The sequence below is a fragment of the Botrytis byssoidea genome (genome assembly GCF_014898295.1).
Source record: "Botrytis byssoidea strain MUCL 94 chromosome Unknown BBYS_004, whole genome shotgun sequence".
Classification (NCBI taxonomy): domain Eukaryota; kingdom Fungi; phylum Ascomycota; class Leotiomycetes; order Helotiales; family Sclerotiniaceae; genus Botrytis; species Botrytis byssoidea.
Genome location: NW_024065845.1, coordinates 425,902 through 446,839, shown reverse-complemented (window position 1 = coordinate 446,839; position 20,938 = coordinate 425,902). Strand labels below are relative to the sequence as shown.

At 41.4% G+C, this 20,938-nt stretch overlaps 9 protein-coding genes across 9 annotated transcripts; 7 read left to right on the top strand and 2 right to left on the bottom strand.

Moving 5' to 3' along the window:
- Positions 1-508: 508 nt before the first annotated feature.
- EAE97_002233 (uncharacterized protein) lies at positions 509-1,153 on the top strand (the record flags this gene model as incomplete). Its single annotated transcript, XM_038872744.1, has 2 exons — positions 509-692; positions 762-1,153. 2 exons carry the CDS (start codon positions 509-511, stop codon positions 1,151-1,153), a joined length of 576 nt encoding a protein of 191 aa, XP_038735950.1.
- Positions 1,154-2,497: 1,344 nt separating this feature from the next.
- Positions 2,498-2,899, top strand: EAE97_002232 (uncharacterized protein; the record flags this gene model as incomplete). Its single annotated transcript, XM_038872743.1, has 1 exon — positions 2,498-2,899. The coding sequence occupies one exon, from the start codon at positions 2,498-2,500 to the stop codon at positions 2,897-2,899; it is 402 nt and encodes a 133-aa protein (XP_038735949.1).
- An 868-nt stretch (positions 2,900-3,767) lies between these two features.
- Positions 3,768-4,415, top strand: EAE97_002231 (uncharacterized protein; the record flags this gene model as incomplete). The annotated part of the gene is made up of 1 exon (XM_038872742.1): positions 3,768-4,415. The coding sequence occupies one exon, from the start codon at positions 3,768-3,770 to the stop codon at positions 4,413-4,415; it is 648 nt and encodes a 215-aa protein (XP_038735948.1).
- Positions 4,416-5,690: 1,275 nt separating this feature from the next.
- On the top strand, positions 5,691-6,260 carry EAE97_002230 (uncharacterized protein; the record flags this gene model as incomplete). The annotated part of the gene is made up of 1 exon (XM_038872741.1): positions 5,691-6,260. The coding sequence occupies one exon, from the start codon at positions 5,691-5,693 to the stop codon at positions 6,258-6,260; it is 570 nt and encodes a 189-aa protein (XP_038735947.1).
- Positions 6,261-7,060: 800 nt separating this feature from the next.
- On the top strand, positions 7,061-7,604 carry EAE97_002229 (uncharacterized protein; the record flags this gene model as incomplete). The annotated part of the gene is made up of 2 exons (XM_038872740.1): positions 7,061-7,283; positions 7,396-7,604. 2 exons carry the CDS (start codon positions 7,061-7,063, stop codon positions 7,602-7,604), a joined length of 432 nt encoding a protein of 143 aa, XP_038735946.1.
- Positions 7,605-8,428: 824 nt separating this feature from the next.
- On the top strand, positions 8,429-9,185 carry EAE97_002228 (uncharacterized protein; the record flags this gene model as incomplete). Its single annotated transcript, XM_038872739.1, has 3 exons — positions 8,429-8,587; positions 8,653-8,788; positions 8,953-9,185. 3 exons carry the CDS (start codon positions 8,429-8,431, stop codon positions 9,183-9,185), a joined length of 528 nt encoding a protein of 175 aa, XP_038735945.1.
- A 912-nt stretch (positions 9,186-10,097) lies between these two features.
- On the bottom strand, positions 10,098-11,665 carry EAE97_002227 (uncharacterized protein; the record flags this gene model as incomplete). The annotated part of the gene is made up of 5 exons (XM_038872738.1): positions 10,098-10,171; positions 10,223-10,877; positions 10,941-11,030; positions 11,081-11,171; positions 11,655-11,665. 5 exons carry the CDS (start codon positions 11,663-11,665, stop codon positions 10,098-10,100), a joined length of 921 nt encoding a protein of 306 aa, XP_038735944.1.
- An 11-nt stretch (positions 11,666-11,676) lies between these two features.
- EAE97_002226 (uncharacterized protein) lies at positions 11,677-12,869 on the bottom strand (the record flags this gene model as incomplete). Its single annotated transcript, XM_038872737.1, has 4 exons — positions 11,677-12,048; positions 12,169-12,344; positions 12,396-12,509; positions 12,662-12,869. The coding sequence occupies 4 exons, from the start codon at positions 12,867-12,869 to the stop codon at positions 11,677-11,679; spliced, it is 870 nt and encodes a 289-aa protein (XP_038735943.1).
- A 1,587-nt stretch (positions 12,870-14,456) lies between these two features.
- On the top strand, positions 14,457-17,744 carry EAE97_002225 (uncharacterized protein; the record flags this gene model as incomplete). Its single annotated transcript, XM_038872736.1, has 8 exons — positions 14,457-14,820; positions 14,876-15,017; positions 15,197-15,272; positions 15,682-15,817; positions 15,913-16,175; positions 16,266-16,471; positions 16,529-16,907; positions 16,965-17,744. The coding sequence occupies 8 exons, from the start codon at positions 14,457-14,459 to the stop codon at positions 17,742-17,744; spliced, it is 2,346 nt and encodes a 781-aa protein (XP_038735942.1).
- Positions 17,745-20,938: the final 3,194 nt, after the last annotated feature.

The following is a 20,938-nucleotide window of genomic DNA, read 5'->3' as shown; positions in this document are numbered from 1 at the left end:
CTGATGGATTTACACCTCACTGCCTATTGAATCGCAATTTAAGCGTCATTATATTTAGTGATAGCGACAATATCCACTTTACAAGATATACAGGCACTCGCAATGGGTTTTCTCTGAAACATTCGGAACTGTAGTTGGCCCGGAGGCCATTCGGCTGCACCACATAGTAGCATCGTGTATTTAGAAGTAGTTAAATTTCTAACCTCTCATTTGTTTAACTTTTGGGTACAATATCATAAAATAGAAGATGGAATGGAAGCTCGGAGATTTCTTTAATGCTTATTCGGCTCCTTCATAATACTCAAACTATTGCTGTATCGATTGTGGCCGTAGCAAAAGAGAATGTGCTATAAATTAGATTGCTTTTTAACTCATAAGACATTACACCAAAACTTTCACTTCTCCATATCTTCATGAAATCGATCTCCATTTTTTCCCTTCATTATTCATTGGAATCCACTTAACAACTATAGTGTCTTGAAAAGTTATAGTTACAAAGATATCCGAAATGGCAGACAGCAACATGCAAAATGTTAAGACGGAGCCAACGGCATCGCAGGCCGTAAAAAATGACAATAAAACTGGCTCAGTTGCGTCTAATGCACACCAGATATCACCACAGACCTCTCAGTCTGGCCCCATCGAGAAGGAAAAGCCAGCGAAAGATCAGCTACAAGAAAATATCGCACATCGTAAGCCTCGCCAAAAGTATAGAAAAATTCACTTAATATTGGCTAATCTAATACAATTAATCAATGCAGACAGGTCTGCCCTTTACTACGGGCCCCCTGATCCAAATGCACGATTTTGGGGTATAATTGCCACCTCCCGTCGCAATCGTTCTGTCAACAGAGTAAGCAGAAAACTTCAAAGATCCAAATGTGAGAGGAAGCGAAAGGCTGAGTTAGGGACGCGTTTTGTAGACAACGAAATGAGAAAAGCCAACGGACTTGGCGATGTATGCTCGCGAGGTAAATTCGGTGAACCTGGCTATGGATCCGAGCCGTCAAACCCTGCAGAGTCTGACATCACACCAACCTCTTCTCGTTACAATGCGGGCACAGTTGTCGAAGTGTACGAGCTGTTACTGGCCAGCTGTGCAAAAGTTCTTGCAAGATTCCGTGCGAAGCGAAGAAAGGAAAGAATTATGTAGTTTAAACAGTGACTGACCGTATGTCTCACGGGATGTATTAAAGTCGTCTTATGGTGGCTATAGTTGCAGAAATGTTTTAATGATGGGTATACATGGAGAATCAAACAACTTATGGACATCAAATCTGTATGCGGCACACTTTTATCTCCTTTTTGCATCTCAGTTCCTCGGATCTAAGATCAAATTATTACACAAGTAATAGGTAGCGTTATCTAATTCCATTCTACGCGAATATATTTCGTAGCCTGCGTTGTGCTGCTTGTGATGATAACCCAGATTATGTGAAACTCATTTTTCATGTGACAACAGGAGTCATAAATTTAATTTGATGTTGAATTCAGATAATCCTTATTTGGATTGACGGTAGGTCAAAGGAAATGGATTAGTAAACGTCTTCTCTCATTTGTATCTGACCTTTCCAATGTCAATTCGGCAATCTTCACATACCTAGTCGAAATGCGTTGTATAGTTAATTACTAGTTTTGAGGCGAGCAGTGAAGAATTCCTACATATAGTATTACACGAAACATAATTCATATGCCAGATGATTGGTGATAATGAGGGAGGCGCCGAAATACCTCCCCGCGTAACGATCTCGCTTATTTAATATTATCCAGAAATTCGCGCACTAGTTGGAAAAACCAGAAAGGTTCAGCATTGAAGTACTGCTGTTCCTAACTCATTGAACGCAGAGCATCATGACGTGATAAGAAATTCTGCAAAGCCGGCAAGGAATTCTAGTTTGTATTATTAAATATGTAACTTTCCTTCATTACTAGCTTCAACCACTTTAAAAAGCCAATTAATCGGGCGCCGGGGATCGAGGATGTAAATTCTGTCTGGGCATGAATGTGACTACAAATATGATTATGATAGTGATGTACTCTATATAAGCCACAAATCTAGACAAATTGGATCAAAGTCTGCTAAGTAGATCTCTTTCTATGGACAGCCATGTATTCGAATTCTCGTCTCTATCCAAAATGCCTCAACCACATCACAGTCAAAACATTAAAAACTTTAAGACAATGATAATTTCACCGACCTCCAGGCCGGTTCAAGACAGCTATCTGGCCCAGAGCTCCCAGTAATTTTTCACAGTACGGTTGAAACCGGGTCTCTCATGCTCATAGACTCGCGCGCGCGATCGTACCCGCAATTTCAATGACACTAAGCGTTATTTTATAATTGGATATATTGATATATATTTGTTATCTTCCACTCCAGAAGCATCCTCCAAGATTATTCTTCGTCAACCAACAAGTCATAGTCAAATTAATCTACAACATCGAATCAAAACCAACCTCAATCTTTTAACACATTTCGGTATCTTAACACGTCAAGATGAATAGTCTCAAAGTTACCAATACAACCGATATCAAAATACAAAATAATACAAAAGACAACAACACCAAGACTACTCCCGCATACAATGGATTCAAGACACCTCCATCTAACTTCTTGACATCCCCACTAGGATCTCCCAGCCAGGTGAAAGCTCCGCGACCTGGTAACATCCGAAGAGCATTACCTATCTCACCAACAGTTGGAAAGAGAGGGTTTCGTAACAGAAACAATCTTGTCGACAGTCAAAGAGCGGCTCACAGCCTACCCATTCATGACAGTCTATATTTGAGACTTCTTGCGGAGACTCGTCGTCAACGTGAGAATCCTAGAGGAATTTTGAAAATTCCCGAGACTCAAGATGATGGTGCTCAAGAGATTATATCGCCTACGCTCATGTAGGAGAGGGATGAGAACTCAAATGGATGACGTGGAGAGATGGAATTGATGAAGTTCCTGATGGCTTCATGGATAATATTTCGCATAGGCATTTTTCTCAAAGTTCCTGGCGCTCTATTCAGTTTGCGGATGAGTAATTCAGGAGAGTTTTTTTAAGCAGTAATTAGAAAGGAATACACTACAATTGTAATCACATCAATAGACCACTATGCATATGAAGAAAGATAGTAGTAGGGATCTTTCCGGCGGAATTAGATTCATTTGATAAAATCATTTGCTGTGCAAAAGCACAGATACTATGTCTCGTATCTTTTGAGTACGCAGGAGTCTATGTATATAATACCAGGGAAGCAATATCCTCCCAACAATTTTTTATGGTAGCGTTTCGATTCATCCCAATTTTACAACTCAAATTCTACTTGAGAGAACTTAAATTAGAGGTGACTATTTAGATTGTGAAAACCACTTGAAATCATAGACTCTGCTACGCGCTATAACATGACTTGGATTACACTATCTGCCGGCTTTTTCTAGCGCACACCACTTCCACATGGCAGAGCCCGCAGAATATATAAATTCATAGAACAGTAAAAACACATGAAACGACAAAATCATCGCTACGGTGTTGTGGTTTTCATCGATCGCGTTCATGAACTCGCGCATATAACCGCGACCGTATTGGCAGACACCAGGTAGATATATAACAGTGAGAAACTCCTCTCCTCCTATCCATTTTCATTACAATACTTTCATCTGTAAATCTCTCCGCCGATTAACTTTTATCAATCAACCGTCATCGAGAACCCCGGTTGACATCCTCTCCACATTTCAAATAATCTATTAAAAGCCCATCAATAAAGAGTTAGTGATCATGAAGACACAGAGTTCATCCACCCCTGGTCCCATTTCCTCTCCGAACATCCCCCTCCGCAGGAAAACATTGCAAAATAGCACACCAAGAACCCCTCCGAATGCACGCATGGTATCTCCACCAGAAGCTCCACGTCAACGTAGATTTCTTCGCTCAGGAGTAGCCCAGCAATCAAACGGCTCATCTACAACTCCGTGCAACTTTGGAGGTAGATTGAATGCCAGAACTTTTAGTCCGACACCACGCCATAGACAGAATAGGAGAGATGCACGCTCTCGTTCACCTCCAAGAGATCGCGAGCCTGCATACCGAAGCCGATCCCCGGTAAACGACCTTCTTTTTGGCGGACAATTCACTCAACAGTCATTGATGGGATCTTTTTTGGTTGAATCTATTGAACAAGACACAGTTTTGAACAATGAACAACCTTCCAGCTCATACGATATGAATGAGCGATCTCAGAGTATGCCATCCCTCGTAGATACCGAGCGCAAGGAGCTAGCTTCTGGAAACAAATCGTCTGGACTACCAGAGAATAAGACTACTCGGACGAAAGCAAAAGATATCGATGCAGGTAGTTACAAAAAGCCATCCAAAGATTTTAATGACGAGGAGCGTAGGTTCTGGGCAGAGAAATCTTCAAAATAACCATAGACTGCGAGGCAACAGGTATGTCACAAATGTGTATTGTGAATCTATTCGACCTAACTAACAGCATGTAGGAATAGTATAATCAAAATCAACAATGATTCTTCAAGGCACAGACATGCTGGATGTTAGGAAGATCGTGATAGCTTTGGATATTCTGTTTCTTGCTTCTGACAGAGGAACGTTGATTTGGGAGGTCAAATGAGGATATGATATCCGGAGAGGCACAGAGTACCTTGATCCTTTTGAAGTTTGTGATAGATGAGTTTTTTGCTGTTCCTGGGTTGCTTTTGTATGAGAATCATATGTAATTGTGCTGTAGAGGCGGGCCACGGTTTTAAACTTCCGCTGGTACATTCTATGACATTTACAGAAACTCAATCTTCGGAGCGGTTTGTGCGTCCTGCAAATAAAGCAGTAGAGTAGGACTCCACGGTGGTGATTTGACGAAATCGAATAACGATCCGCTTCTAGTCGTTTTAGATGAATATTACATGTGGAAATTACAATCAAACACAGTGGAGATGTTGTGATAAATGTCAATTAAATCTTTCACTCAAAAAGTTGCTTCCTATGCATTTGAACTTCTGAATATGTGACATCGAACTAAGCTCACATTCAAAATTTACTCACAAGATGTATAACATCGACTGGCGCTGTCTGAAAAAATGGCAATATCAGCAACATAGAAATATCTCCATTGTGAAGTATCCCTACTCATGAACACTTTTCTTCTTAAGGCTGTGTATGTGTCAAGTGATTGTGCATTCGAAAATTGTCTGGAGGATCTTTCAAGTCATCGACGTCGGAAATACGCGATAATCCGCGTCTATCGCACGATAAGGTGAGTTGGATAGCATTGGCGTGACTGATCGAGAATACGTTATCACTTTCACGCCATAATATTCAATCCCTACATTCACTCAAATTTTACCAAAAGCGCAAAAACATGTTTCCAAGGATAGCTGATTCAAAACAAGGATAGATAATGCCATTTATACGGTCTTCACCCAAGTTGTTCATACTATGTCTATCTCTTTCAGATACAAAAGCACATTAATACTCTTTCAACTTCATACGAAAAGAATAATCTTCCCACTCACAAAGATCTTGCAAAGATCCCTCGTTTTACTTCGATCTGACCCTTTCAGAACCCAGTGGATCAGCTTTCACGCACTATCGCCCTCTTAAAAAAGACCTCGCATCACTTCAATGGAGCTGCCAAAACACGATTCGAGAAGCCTTTCCAATCAAAGAAAATTACCTTCAGAAAAAATGTACCGAAACGGGTCAGGTTCCAGAGATATTTCCGGCCAACAAGACACAACTTCTCCTGACGACTATGTGATCATGTCTGATGAGAACTGGAGCTATGTGACTGAGAGTGAAGACACATATATGGACAATGATGATTACACAGATGGGACTCATTCCGGCGACACCACATATATGGATGAAGACTATTACACAGATGGGACTCATTCCGGCGACACCACAATCTATCGTCCATCTTCTGGTCTTGCGCCCCAGGTATTAGCTCCTGTTAAAAGCTTTGCCCCAGGTCAGGCCCCCCAGAAACGATATGTACCAGCCCCACGACGTTATAGAGGAATTCTTGATCCACACACGGGTGCAGAAGATGCCGCATTTTTTGCTCACGCAAACACACGGTATCAGCAAGGAATTTGGGAAGCACTGCGCAAAAGTGAGGAGAAGTCTAGAGAGGAGAAATCTAGGTCTGCGAGAAAGGAAAATACCGTTTTAATCACGGGCAATAACGCAGTGCCTGCTGCCACCAATGGGGAGAAAATTAACTTCATCAATCTCTTATGGGGTGATGCCTAGGGAAAGTTTGAGTATACGGTTTTAACGAAGATTTAAGTGGTCAAGTAGTTTATATGGAAACAATCGCTCTCAGTGGATATCTCTTCTGTTTCTGTTAAGTAGGGTCTTCCGCAACTCTGGGCTCTCACCTCGTAGGAGCCACAATTGGTGCGATAAAGCTGAAGTACTGCGACTTTGGTCCGTGCTGTTGCAAGCAACTTCGAAAAATACTGTAGATTGGAGTGTGGATCACAAGTACATGTCAGCCTAGTTCAACCATCTTATTCGTGCTTTGTCATGATGACCATGATGGCTGTTCGGGAGTAGTTGGTTCTTCGTAGTCAAATAAAATTGTTAATTCTCAGGACTATGAGTTTGTAATTATCAACTAGGGCTATCAATAGTGAGAAGATCTTTCAGAACAAAATGAATGGTTTCTGCCTTAATCTTTTATTGTAACGGTGCTTTTCGCTTTTTTGTATGTTTAGAGAATATGTATCCACCCCCAAATTTCTGAAATGTTTTGCTTTTGATAGAATTAATGTTTCTATTATCCCCTACCAATCAATAGGAGACACTTCTCAAGTGGGTTGATACGGCTTGGTAGTTCTCTTTTGGTCCCCCTGAATTACCTAGGTCTTTTCGTTTAGCTCCTTTGCATCTCACTTCACAAAATGGTTAACTTACACAGCAAGTCTACAGAAAACAAATAACAACTCAATCATTCAACAGCATCAAAGCATAAATAGCATGTCCAAAGACAAAGGCAAAAAAAAGTTACGGGTAGTGGCGATATCTCTTTTCCTGGACTTTAAAAGAAGATGGCTCCCAAAGCTAGATTGAACAAATCCAAGTCTAAGGAAACTGACACCATAAACAAAAATAAACGTATCAAAGAACTCTGCACCATTGTTTTCGGAGACGTCGAGCCGAACTCCCAACTTCACAAGCCCAACACCAAAATTCCGTTCGTTGATTGCGACCTCGAGAATATCAAGCACTTGAGTGATGATCATGAAGAGTACTATAAATTGGTTAGCGATTGTAAGTAACCATTCATCACAAAAAATTCTTATAAATTTAATCTTCACGCATGATATACATCACCATTGATGGGATCAAAGCTGACCAAATCTTTCACTTGGTTGAAATGCAGGGTTCCTGCCAATCCAAAATCTGCGTCATGTAGACAATCTCAAATTTGAAGAAATCCATGAATACCACAGATCTCACTTTTCAGATAAATTGATCCGAAGCTTAACAGGAATCCGATTAAAATATGCCAGATTCTTTCACATAATCGCCATATCGAATGAAATGGAGGAAAATGCTGCGGCTGCTACAGCTGAGGGTATTACTGTTTAAGAGTTCACAGATAGAGCTGCTGTCGTTCATTTCAATAACGCTGCCGCTCAATGCAAAATTAGGGCTGTCTAACTCCTTGCTGCTGAGGCCCAGTTTCGTGCTCTCGCGTCTCAATATGAACGTTAATAAAAATGCCAAGTGAGTTTAATACACCTAAGTTCTGTAGCTCTGAGCGGATTTGCAACCTAGATTTCAATGATAACGATGATGGAGCTTCTTTCATAGATAGAGAAGTGACAAAAACATACTAGGAATCGTTGGTGTCAAGCTTAAAGTTAATATGGTGTATTGGTAGCGGGGTTAAAGTGCTCGCCGAGGATGATTCAACATAACAGCTTTCTCGATGCGCAGGATGAATCTTGTTGCAATGGAGTTGCCATGATATTTAGTTTAGAGTATCGCGAGTAGTTTCAGTGCGCAAGAAATGATCAAATCGATTAACTTGTGTTTCTAACTCTTCAATACGCTTTTCAATGACTACCGAGTGTATTGAATAGTTCTGAAAAAACATCTCGATCAAATCTGCGAGTGAATTTCGATCTTGCATGTTTGATCGCGATTGTTCCACGTGATAGAATGCTTCCCGCTATTTAGATAGAAAAAATACTGGACGTGTTTGGTACATTTCACAAAATAATAGTATTAATATTATTTCGCTAGCAACCAACTAGACATAATTTTAGGACAAATCGAATTCTGATTGGTTCCCTACCCGACCCCTGAATACCAAAGCAGGCTTTACACCCCACCTCCACCCTACAAGGAACCCATTCATCTAGGTCACCAAGCAAACAAGATCAAATTTACCAGAAGACAAGTACACAATGGCAAAAGTCAAAGCAAAACCTACAATGAAGCGCACTCCCTTACCCAATCAAAGAATGGCCACTACCAAGAAACCCGCCATCAAATCTTCCAACTCTAAGTCCATCGCCAAACCTCAAAGATTCAAAATGAGCGCTGCGACTCGAAGAATCTGGCTAGTAAGAATACCGTCATTAGCAGAGTCAAGAAACAATTTAAGAAAGACACGAACAAGAAATTCAAGTCTGATTATACCGTCGAATCTCTTGGAAGAAAGTCTGGAAGAGGTCGCGATACTCCTTGGATCGAGCTTCCCGAGCCCGAAGCCTTACTCTATCAAGATGAGAAGAGTGTGGAAAGTTATACCCATTACCTCAACTGTAAGTATCAAATGACTTCTTGTTAACTAATCCTCTTTCCTTTCATATCAAAGTTATATGGCGACACTCAATTGGGAGAAACTTACTAATAACAATCTTACTTTTCCAAATAGATTACGCACCACTTCAAGAATGAAAGAAGACGAAGGAGATGACCTGGAAAGCTATTCATGCTGTTTACGCTGAGCTTTTTCCCGACAGAACCGTCCCTAAGAGCGAAAAGGTTATCTCCGCCGGCGCATCTTCAAGCTATCACAGATTGTGTGTAATTATTGAGGCTGAAAACGAGGCCGTTGCTTTAGCAGAGGCTATTGAGAATCCTGAATTTGTTTTTCCTGAGGAAGAGGATGATGGAGATGAAGACGACAATAGGGCTCTAGATGGCCAGGCCAAGTAAGGGTCAGCAGGTGAATGAAAGTGTACTGCGAAGTATTTCACACATTCATCCATTATTCAGACTCTTTACTGACCTTTCAAACTAGTGCGCAAACTCCGCGAACACGAAAGTCACCCATCGAAAATCGAGTAAGATGACGCAGGTGACGCAGGCAGCTACTCACCGCGGGGCTCCATTTGATGGCGTAATATAATGGGGGTACAACTACGGTACACTGGTTCATTTGATTTCTTTATGATAACGAAGCATACGGTCTTTGTATTACATTAGCTTTTGGTTAGTGATGACGAGCCGCTTCATGATGATGCTTCGGGGCACATCAACTCAGGAATACAATGAACGACCAATTACTACATTATTGTTGACCCTCTCAAATCATATGAATTCCTTTGCTTTGAATGCGATACTTATCAAAACTTTCTGGAAAGTACCGCAGACTCATCTCCCCAATCGCCCATTCTTACTTATGCAAAACAAGGAAGCGTTATTACTTGTCCATGTCCACATTTAGATCTCAACTCAAACCGAACCAACATTTCAGAGCTTCGAGTAATATCAAACACCGAAAGATTGGAGATGTCGTTTAGAAACATCATCATTCTTATGCATACTTTTTCTAAACAGAAATTGTAGGTTTACATTGAAGTCAAGACTTCAAAAGATGTAGTTTATCAAGGCATCTCACGCCTGGACTGTAACTACTGCACTATGAGTATTCTATGAGCCATGAGTATGTCCAATTCCGTCAGGCTTAATGATTCGTAAAATTATCCTGTCTTCGTCTACTCTCTTAGACTCGTGCTCCAATCTTTCAACTCAGTTCTTCATGATCATATTGATCGACTATCTCTCCAAAGCCATGTTTTATTTCCTGTGACCGCCCCTCTTCCTGATACCTAGATCACTCGTCGTTTACTGAGTGTCAGCCACGACTGTCTGCTTTGCTTTCGAATTACTCATGGAGTGTTGTCCACATGTATGTTCGACTAGAAAACTATAAGTAATTGTATCACAAATCCATCCAGAGCAAAACTTACAAAATCCGCGCTGAAACCCCCGCAATTTTCTGGCCTTACCATACAGGTCTGCACTTTCATCCGAAGCAAAGAAGCAAGGCTCTTTTTTAAATCCGATCAATGTAAAACATGCATCCAATTCTTGTTCCGTCGATAAGACCAAATCCTGATCGTGTCCCGATGAAAGATTCAAATATTTCTCTTTATAAGGCTGGCTCAATTCGACCAATGTAAGACACGCCGCCATCATCTCCTCTTCGTAAATATTCAAATAAAATACAGTGCCGTAATGATTGATAGCTTCAAGGGCCTTTCCAGATCCAACACTTTTTAGAGTCTGTGACTGATCATCTGGAATTCGTCCAACCTTCAGTTCATTTACGCCCCACCTCAAACTATTTTCAGTGAAGGTGTTGTAATCATCGAGTACTGACTCACGCCACTCCATTATGGAGTCAAAACAGATGAACTGCGCTTTATGCAAGCGAGGGACATTCGGCTGATGGGCCATATGTTTTGCATAATCCTCAAAGCAAGGATGTGTTGCAGGTGAGTGACGACGTACTGCGGGTAAGGCTCGCTGCGTTGTGCTTGAAGAAGGCCCACTCTCATGTTTAGATTCAATGGATTCTGGTACGATTTTTGGCGGAGGGAAGTCGGGTGATGTATTTCCGTTCTTTACCAAAGTCATTAGTTAAATCTTTTTTTTTTTTTTCGAAAGAAACGAATGACAACTTACACTCCGGGCTTTCTTCTTTACTTCCGATCCTTTGGATATTACTGAATTATCCAGCTCATTCTCTGAAACATGATTTTTGCTAGGTTTTCTCTGAAAAGATGTATTGGCATATTGGCTTGAAGCATTGCGAGTCTATATACCTTTTGAATAGCTGGGTTGTTTCCCCTCGCAGTTCCCAATAATTCATGCTGGGAGTCGATTTTGTCTAGATTTCCAGTCGTAATATGAGACCTGGAAACGTTGTACACAAATTAGACGCTGTCTTGGGGCGAGAAGAAAACATTGTTCTATGAGAGAAACCAAGGCCTACATTCCGATTCGAGCACTTTGTCGGACTCTATAGTCTTACAGTTGATATGGCTGCTATTCTCAATCCTTGACGGAGTAATTGATGGTTGTATTTGAAACAACGGAAAGATGCTTTTATCAGTGTTAACTCGTTAATATTGGCCTCCAGAAAGAGATGTGTTACATGATAAGAGGTTCTTATGTAGAAATATGATATGTTTACACTCTATTGACTGTGGAAAGAAAGAACATTCCAGGTGAAGCGTTACTTCCTCCTTCTACTTCATCCGTAGGTCATAATTAACCCAGCATACCTTCAAAGGCAAAAATTATAAATATGTAGCTGGAAACAAGCAATTATTCGTGTCAATAATGAAAAATTTCATATTCTCAAAGTACAAATATGGCATCAGACTTCAAATTTACCAAACTTCCATTACGCACTGTTTCAAGTTTTCTTCACCTTCATGGCATCTTTCTTGCTCTCATTAGCACTCCAGTTCAACCACCACTCCACGGCCACCATATGCAGCACCATTGCCAGCCATCCCGACGTTCCAAATACCATAGTAATCGTCATCGTCATACGCTCTAGCGGATAGTATCCAAGTTGAACTGGAATGTGAACTTCGTGTGTTGATAGTCCCAGTAATGTATTCTCACATATAGGATAGTTTTGTGTAATAAGCTCAAGAGGGTGCGAATGAGTGATGTATAATTCATGGAGAATGGAACATGTGGTGACGGAATAAAAGTCGCGGGTGTGTGGCGAAAGAATGAATCGGGCAAGGAAGAACATGAGCACGCGCATAGTGAAGATCTGAGAAACTTTTAGTTCTTGACAATAAGATATGAGTGATAAAAGATTTGAACTCGATTGGATTTTTCGTTCATAATTGAGAACAAACGCAGAGAGGAGGGAATAATGGTCTTGACTTACAGAACCACTCCACCCCCAAGTCCTGATAGCCCAAACTCGATGCTCTGCAATTCTTTTCTGTCTAATTGCAACCCAGGATTTAAATAATGCAAAAAATACCATGACGCCAAGTGTATATACCCAAATTCTAGTTTCGAGAGTCCCTCCGAAGGAATTATGAGCAATCCCAAAAGCACCTTCTTGTGTGATTAGCAGAAGTAGAAAAGGAGGATAGGGGTATCATCAACATGTGTTGCCAACCAGTAGCATGAAGAATAAGGCTCTTCCCAAAAACCTATGCAAATTCAAGTACTTTCTCCTTACTATCGGAAGAAACTGAAGGGGGAGAAGGGTTCCAGCAGCTAGATTGAATGTTAGCTGCAATCACTTTGATCTCCGAGTTGTTCCTGCAATGCTTGTAGCGATATTATACAAATGAATTGTACACCTCAAGCCTCACACATTGTACAATCTGCATCCTGGGAAAAAAAAGAGAATAATGAATCAAGCATACGTAAAACACTCCACAGATGAATTTCCTTCCCCAACCTCATCAACTGGTCTCTGAAGTCTATGAACTCTAGTGAAAATCTGGGACGTAATCTCCCTCCGAGAACAAAAGATTGTTGCGAAAAAGAGAAAACCGAGAATGTGACAGTAAAAAGAAGAAAGTAGATGAGCGACTTCGAGTATGTGAAGCCGGTGAATTTCGAGAGAGACATTTTGTTGGGGATATCGAGGTGAGCTAGTGTTATACGAGTCTGTTGTTTATTGAGAAACTTTCTGAGTGGAAGTTTGCAACCACAATAAATGATAACGGCAGTGGCAAATAAACAAGGAGTGATAGTTGGCGTGAGTATATATCTCAAATAAACCAATGTATCTATCGCCGACACGCACAATTTCACCTTGTACAGAGATGTATCTTTTTGCTCAAGAAATCAAATTGATAATTGGCCCGTGCACTTACACGTCTCAATCACAATCTGGAAATGATAAGAGAGAGCACGTATCATTCTTCATCTTGTACTTTTCAAGGGCGTTGGATAGAGGACTTCTGTTTTAAAAAATGTCGCTCTGCTATCAAACTTGGTCAAGGTCATCTGACTTGCTACACGTCTAGTCTAGAGTATGAATGAACCTTGGCGACAAGAATAGTCGCGAGTTTGTAGGAGCGTTTTAGACGCTAGCCATGATAAAGGTGCATGAGTATAGATTGAGAATCTCTTGCCGAAATATCTAGATACCAGCAAGTTCTTGCGTTAAGATTGATTGATTCGGTTTACACGTGATTTACACGTGATAGTCATGCTAGCGCAAACGAAAATCTCAAAGTCCTTGAGCGGCTTTCTTAGCTTCATCAAAAATCGTCTAAGCCGCACGCAAGTGCAATATGTATGGGGGAGAAATCTTCAACTCGCCTACCCTTTCGAATTTAGATACTGAAAATGCAACAGTCAGGCTGTAAGAAATTCTCTGCCCAAGCCGATCAGAAGATTCCTGATAAGCTTTTCATGTCTCTCGGAAACTCGGAAGTAAATTCTCATCGTCATTCGACTCTTCGGCAATTGATCATCCATGGCAGGTACACTATCTAAAAAGCTATATTTGGCATGTTTTAATGGAGCAACAACAAGCCTGGGACACCAACACATGTTTTCTTTGTTGGCTTCGTATATTTTGAATCCACTTCCCCTTGGAGATTTCTCCTAGGAAGCACCTTGTCCTGCTTAGTTTCCCGATATTGGTTATCTAAGCCGAAGAGGACGCGAATCTTGGCGGTTGTCGGAAATTAAGGAGATAGAACGATACGAGCGGAGAGATCGGATGAACCGTTGAAACTTCAAACTCGCATCGTTCATTGATCACGACTATACAACTCCGCAACTTCAATTGCTACGAAACACTGAAAATATGTTCGAATTGTGACTGATAATGCGATTGAACTCCCCTTCAAGTCTCAATCAATTTTGGTAGCCAATACCGAAGGCGACATGAACACATCGAGTTTGTTGTGGACCATATATCTATTTATGGATGATCATTTTGCATGGTTACTCCATAACTTTAAGAATTTATCGTATATCCACCAGATCCACCAAACAAAGTATACACGATGTCAACGATGGCCTGTCCAAGTGGGTTAGTGCCATCAATTTTCTTATTTCTATTTGACATTCCCAAGTTTATCTCTATCATTCTATCTATAACTTTTTTCTCCTTCCAACTTATCCAGTCTGTCGTTTCCAGTCGAATCTTGCAACCAAAACAACTACTTTCGTTAACGTAATTCGGCATTCCTCGCCAAAATGAGGACTACTGTTTCTTCCATTATCAACCTGGGTTTCTTGACTCTGGTCACCGCTCAAAGCTCGAGCTCCAGTGCTACGTCTTGTGTCTCCTCTTACCAACTGTGTTTAGACGAGGGTGGAGCCGACAACACATGCCAATCTAACAATGCAAAGTGCAAGAATCTATGTGCCGATAGCTATGGATCGTGTCTTTCGTCGTCAGATACATCATCATGCATGAGCATCTATAATACTTGCTTGAACGACTTCACCATATTTACCACACCAGAGGATTCGGCCGGGAAGGATTGTGCATCTCTTTTCTCGGCTTGTCACGATTCAGGAGAGGTAGACAATACTTGCAATAGCTATGCAGCTCAATGTAGGGTTCTTCATATGATAAGATTGTAGTCGGAATAGACGACTAACAGAACCAGGCAAGGACAAATGTAGCACGATTTACGCCACGGCCCTCACTAGTGGATCCTCAGATTCGTCGGCAGCCAGCACGCAGTATAACAATTGTCTCGATTCTTTCAGTGTCTTCTCTACCAGAGAAACTTCATCTAACCTCGATTGGTAAGTGATATCTGATCAGGCATCATGATGTTCTCCTTGCTTCTTCGATTCCCCTCTTCAGACTTTATGATTATGTTCCACCTTGCATGCTACGCTTTAATATCTTATTGCACGACTTATGCCCTTTGGTTCCTCCAAAAAATTTCATCATGAAAAATACTAATTTCATCATCTTATAGTGTTTCCCAATTCTCGTCCTGCAGAGCCAACGGCACCGCTGATAACACATGTAATTCTTACACAGCACAGTGTAAAGTGAGTACCATCATTACTTTCACATGAACGATATCTATCATGAAGCCCCAGTCTATCCCAGTCTTGTGTATCCTTTCACATCTCAGAACTCTTATTTTAATCCGCATCTCACTATTCCCCCATTTTCATCTTCTTCCCTTTTCATTTTCTCGTTTGGAAATCTTATTTGAAGATTCACATCACGTGCATACGTGAAGGTTACCGTTCATTGCGGAAAAACATGTGGCACAGGCAATTATTCTTCTCATGCCCTCATTCTTTCTGCTCTTCAAGACAAAGCTATTTCTATTCTCGCCTCGAGAAACTATTATAGCTTAGCAGTCCTATGACCCTTTTCATCCGCCCCGGTTGCTCCCTTTTTGAGAATCGACGTTTTTGATGACCAATAACTAACTTCACGTTTCTAAAGGATAAGTGCAGTGGGATTTATGGGATTTGCCTTAGTAGTGGAAGCGCTGATGATTCGTTATGCATGAATCAGTATAATAACTGCTTAGACTCCTTCACGCCTTCAACTGCCTTGGACTGCGTCAGCAGTTTCACATGTAAGTTAAATTGTCTATCACTTCCACGATATTCACCTATACCCTAACAACAAAACTCTTCTGGATAGGCAATTACTAACTCTAAATTTGTATAGTATGTCGAAATGAAGGCGGCGAATCGAATACATGTGCTTCTGAATCTGCAACTTGCAAGAACGACGCCAGCATCAACTATTCCACATGTCTTTCTAGCGGTCAGGCTGATGAATCGGCATGCTTGAAACAATACGACTCAGCTCTCGTCCAATTTAACACTACCACCTTGTTGAACAATACCGATTGCGTTTCCAGATTCACCGAATGTGAAAATGAGGGGAATGAAGACAGATTATGTCAAAGCAACAACGCCGATTGCAAGGTTCGTAAAGTTCCTTAACCTTTGCTCTTTGAGACTTCCTTCTATTCGATATAAACCGAGGCTATTACTGACATTAAAATGTTAATGCAGACCGATTGTTCCACGTCATATTCCACTTGTCTCAGTTCGGGTGACCCAGCTCTTTATGCTCCTTGCTTGGAACAGTACAATTTCTGTCTTGTGACTTTCGCCTGGGAGACCCCCACTACCACTACTGGCCAGGACTGTGTTTCCAAGTATATGTCATCTACCGGAGAGGACAATGCTCGCAATGCTGAGGCAGCTCAATGCAAATCGTAAGTCTAAAACTTTATGAATATCTTGCCACTGGTAACTGACTCTCGGGTTCTTAGTGCGTGCTCTACAAGTTATTCAACCTGTCTAAGCTCCGGTGATGAATCCCTCGAAGCGCCATGTCTTATGCAATACAACTCGTGCCTTGTCAACTTCAATTCCACCATTGCGACCCCTGATTGCGCTTCCAGTCTCCTTTCTTGCGACGATGCTTCAAACTCCTGCGCTGCGGATGCTGCCAGTTGCAAAAACACGTGCTCCGTAGCTCTCGACATCTGTCAAAGTTCTGGAGATCCAGCCCTCACCGCAGGTTGTCAAAAACAATATCAGTCTTGCCTTGTTTCTTTCACGGCTGCTACTGCTGCCATCGGAGAGGATTGTGTGGCTTCATTCACTGGATGTAGAAACAATGGAGGGGCTGATAATACTTGTTCTTCGGTACGAATAATCCTCGTGAGAATTCCTGATTACGGAATTGCGCTAACATCACAATAGGAAATGGCCAGTTGCAAAAACAAGTGCAGCTCCGTTTACGATATCACCGGTACTTCCGCCGACAATTCAACCATTACTGCATCTCAAGCGCTTAGACTCTATGACTCCTGTCTCGTATCTTTCTCCTCCAACGACACCACTCCTACTGGTCAAGATTGCTCTTCCAAATACTACGCCTGTTCGCTCGCTGGTCTCGAAGCTCCAAACGTCTGCGACTCCGACTACGCAACATGCAAAAATGACTGCGCGGTCATCCTCGATACGTGCCGCAGCTCCGGAGATGAATCCCTCGTGAGCATGTGTGATAGTTTGTACAACGGCTGCTTGGATCCGGTTATGAGTAGCAACATTACTACAAATGCGACTGTTGCAATTAATGCTACATCAACTTATGTTCTACCCACCAAATCCGCTTTCTTCAATCTGACCGGCGCATACTCAACAATTGTTAGTAAAGCAAGCACTGCTACCGCGAGTGCATATTTTAGTGGGACACCATCGAGTGCGACAAATGGTACTGGACATTACACGCAAGCTACATCAGTATCCATTGCAGCAATCTCTACCGGTATCAGTTCTGGATATTCTCTACCAGTAGTTGCTATTTCCGCCAGCTATCCATTGAGCAATGCCACCTCCACATCAAACAGCATTGTTTCCGCGAGCACTACTTCTGAGTCGGCCATCACTATTGAAACTGGAAAATCGGGTTCGGTTGACAGAGCGGTTGACGGAAACACCAGCGATGAAGGCGCTGATGATGATGCATGCGATAACTAAATTCATAGAGTGATTCTCGCGATGGCATATGTAATATTTTATGAAAGATATGAAATGGAGGATATGGTGGAATTATATATTTAACTTAAAGGTACTTTTATGCCATAGATGGGGACGGTTAATGATAATTTTTGTTACGCCTATTGAAGTGATTCTCCTTGGCCATTGCTGCAGAACCGCGTCTTCTTGGATTACTCCCGGAACGATTGATATAATCACTAACGTGGAGCAGGGAAAGATATATGATCGTGCACCACTTATAAGATATCTAAAATGGGAAGCTATTTTAAAATCTGCATTACAGGTAGATGACATGACGACCGACGAAATGTCTAGAACTGAGAGGCAGTTTTGTGAAGATTACCCGTGAGCACTAGCCCATACCTGCAGGAGAAACAGAAAAGTTGTCCAGTAGAGGACGAAAATCGAAGATCTGGAGAATGAACAATCACAACTCATGAACTTCGCATCAAGGAGCAAGAGATGATCGGAAGAAACAGTTAGTATTCATTCAAAAGACAGATTCGATAGTATTTGAAATCTAATTCACGATAGCGAGATAGATTTTGGTAACGGAACATAAAACTGCAGAAATGAAAACGAGATCGTTGGGTACAGAATCTCCTGGTGCTCAATTCCTTCTCCGCACAATCCTAAAGCGAGGAATTTGAGAAGTAGTGAGAAGCGCCGCACTCGAATGGACAACTCAATATGTACTACCTCAGGCAAAACCTATTTACCAAGCTTGGGGGAATTCGAGAGCAGCCTAAATCCTTCTTTTATGTGGTTATGATGACAGCAGCATATTACGGGAAGTCGAATGTTCGTTCTCGCCATAACAGCATCTACATTAAAGGAGCTTGGCTAGAGCGGCTGCTACCATCGACTTTGGTGAGTTCTCGGGCAGATGTGTAAAATGTCTATTTTTTTAAAGTTCAAGACCTCAGATTGAGAACGAACGGAGGTAAAAAGAAATTTGATTACATGTAGTATTGAACAGGAACTGTGATACAAAAAAGCATCTGCATTCTTTCCTTTTGAAGTCCACTTTACTAAGGCGACGAAAACGACAACCTGTTCCGACTAATGGGTTTGAAAATGGTAATTGCGCTTGTCAGGATTGATCCTGTAAATGGAGTTTGTAGGTATGCAACAAAGTCATGGAATTCAACTTCATTGGCTCTGAGTGGAAGATGACTGACCATGGTGGATATATTGGTTGAGGTAAAAAGGGAACAATGGACCCTGACTAATAGAGCTAGTTCGGATTGGCGAAGTATGTGGATCAGGCGTGTATACTGAGTGTGTACTGTATATTACTGTAAGAATGGTTTCAAGAGCTGGGCTCAGCAGAGGCGGAATGGGGTAAAAGGGGGGCAATTTAGGACAACTTTCGGCATTCAAATGGTTAGGCATTTTCAACCGATGTCAGGCAATTCGAGATTCTTATGCCGAGAGAACTAATTTGACAAATGTTCAGTGCGTATCTCATCAAGAAGAACCCCATTATCTAGAGGAAGATATCTTTCGCCTTCTGGCTTTGATGCTTGTTAGTGGTATAAATTTTGGATAGCCAGGGTCCCAGTATCATTTAAGAGGTTCTGATTTGATTCGGCAAATCAATCTAGAAGGTTTTCTTGTGTAGAGGACATAAATTAGCTCAGAAAATTGTTCTGCTCGAGTATAAAATTGAACGAAACAAAGGACAAAGGTGGAACTCCGTTTCTGGCATTTTTAGCGAAAATCTTAAGTGCGTAGATTCTTTGTAGGTTGGAGAAAGAAATAGAAGTCTTTGATATCAACGCTTTTCTCGGCTGGCTCATATGTGAGTATTTCAGCATTCATCATTAACTTCAACTATTAGTCTACCTGAATCAAATTCAAGGGAATAGCGCACCCACAAATTCCAAAGTAAATACAGTCCCCCAGTTCTCAGACATGAACGTGTGGGGGTTACCTCAGTATAAGGGTCAATTTCGCCCGGATGTCTATCTCACAAAGTTAGTTCAGGTTATCCAAAAATATTGTGTCCCTTCTTTTTTTGCATCATTCCAAATACAGACATTGTCGGGCAAAGTGGACTAACTCATCGTAAAAGACCCAGAAATAAGTCGCCTTCAGATATCCGCGAGTATCTGGCGAGCCTCCTTGTTCAAAACCACCAGGTGGATGTTGAGGACGCGAGAGATATCGCGTCTTATTGGGTGTATGGCCGGGGATCAGACTTCTATCAGTATGATTTAGATACCTTTAAAGACATGTTCGGAGATGAGATAGGGATGTTGTTCTTCTTGTATTCGAGGGGTCTTACACCAGGTGGAAAGTTAAGAAAAAGAACTTGGAGATTTTGGCTTGTTCTTTTCGTCTGTCTTGATTTGCTTGTTTGTTTGTTTGTGGTACTACAAAGAGAGGAAAGGGGATATTAAAGCAGATCATATAAACATTTATATGATATACTGCTTCAACTCATTCAGAGTCTGCGACGTCTTATTGGTATATACTCGTCGTCTTCCAGCTGCCAGATTGTGCAATCGAGGTTCCTTGATCTATCATTTCAAATGATTCGCGTATATTAAAAAGGCCCTGCTTTATGTTTCTGTCATTTACTTTTTGCTTCCTACCTTGGTGGATGGCAGTTTTATACTAATCGAAAATTGAGATATGCAACAAAAGAGCATGTCACGAGAACTTTCAAAAATGGGTTGTTGATTGGCCTTGGAGACGTGAATTGTTTTTTTACCGAAGTTGTGCCGAGTCTGGTATGTTCATGGTCAAGGTTATTTTGTAATTGGATGAAGATGACTAAGGCAACATCTTGATGCAGAAACCTCAAATCGAGTCTTTTCAAGCTCAAATACCACGGCCACCCCTGAATGCTCACGAGCAGCCTCAGTGTCATGTATTTTTCCTCCAGACTACTTGTGTCTTTTGCAAGATCTTAAAGAATTCCTGCTGCGAAGGTGCATGAGAGACTCAACGGAAGGTGGTGTAATATGATCAAAGAGTTGGGCTTTGGCTGTTGCCTTTGAGTATGGATTTATCGTATACTATTTTGCCCTAATCATGCCTGACATCGTTGTCTGCAGAGCCTTAGGAATGGTTTCGCGAACTGCATTGAAGGCATTGTTTGCACTGCAAGTAGAGGATGTGATGAGAATGCAAGTCATTAAACTACAGGCTTTTGAAGGTCTCCG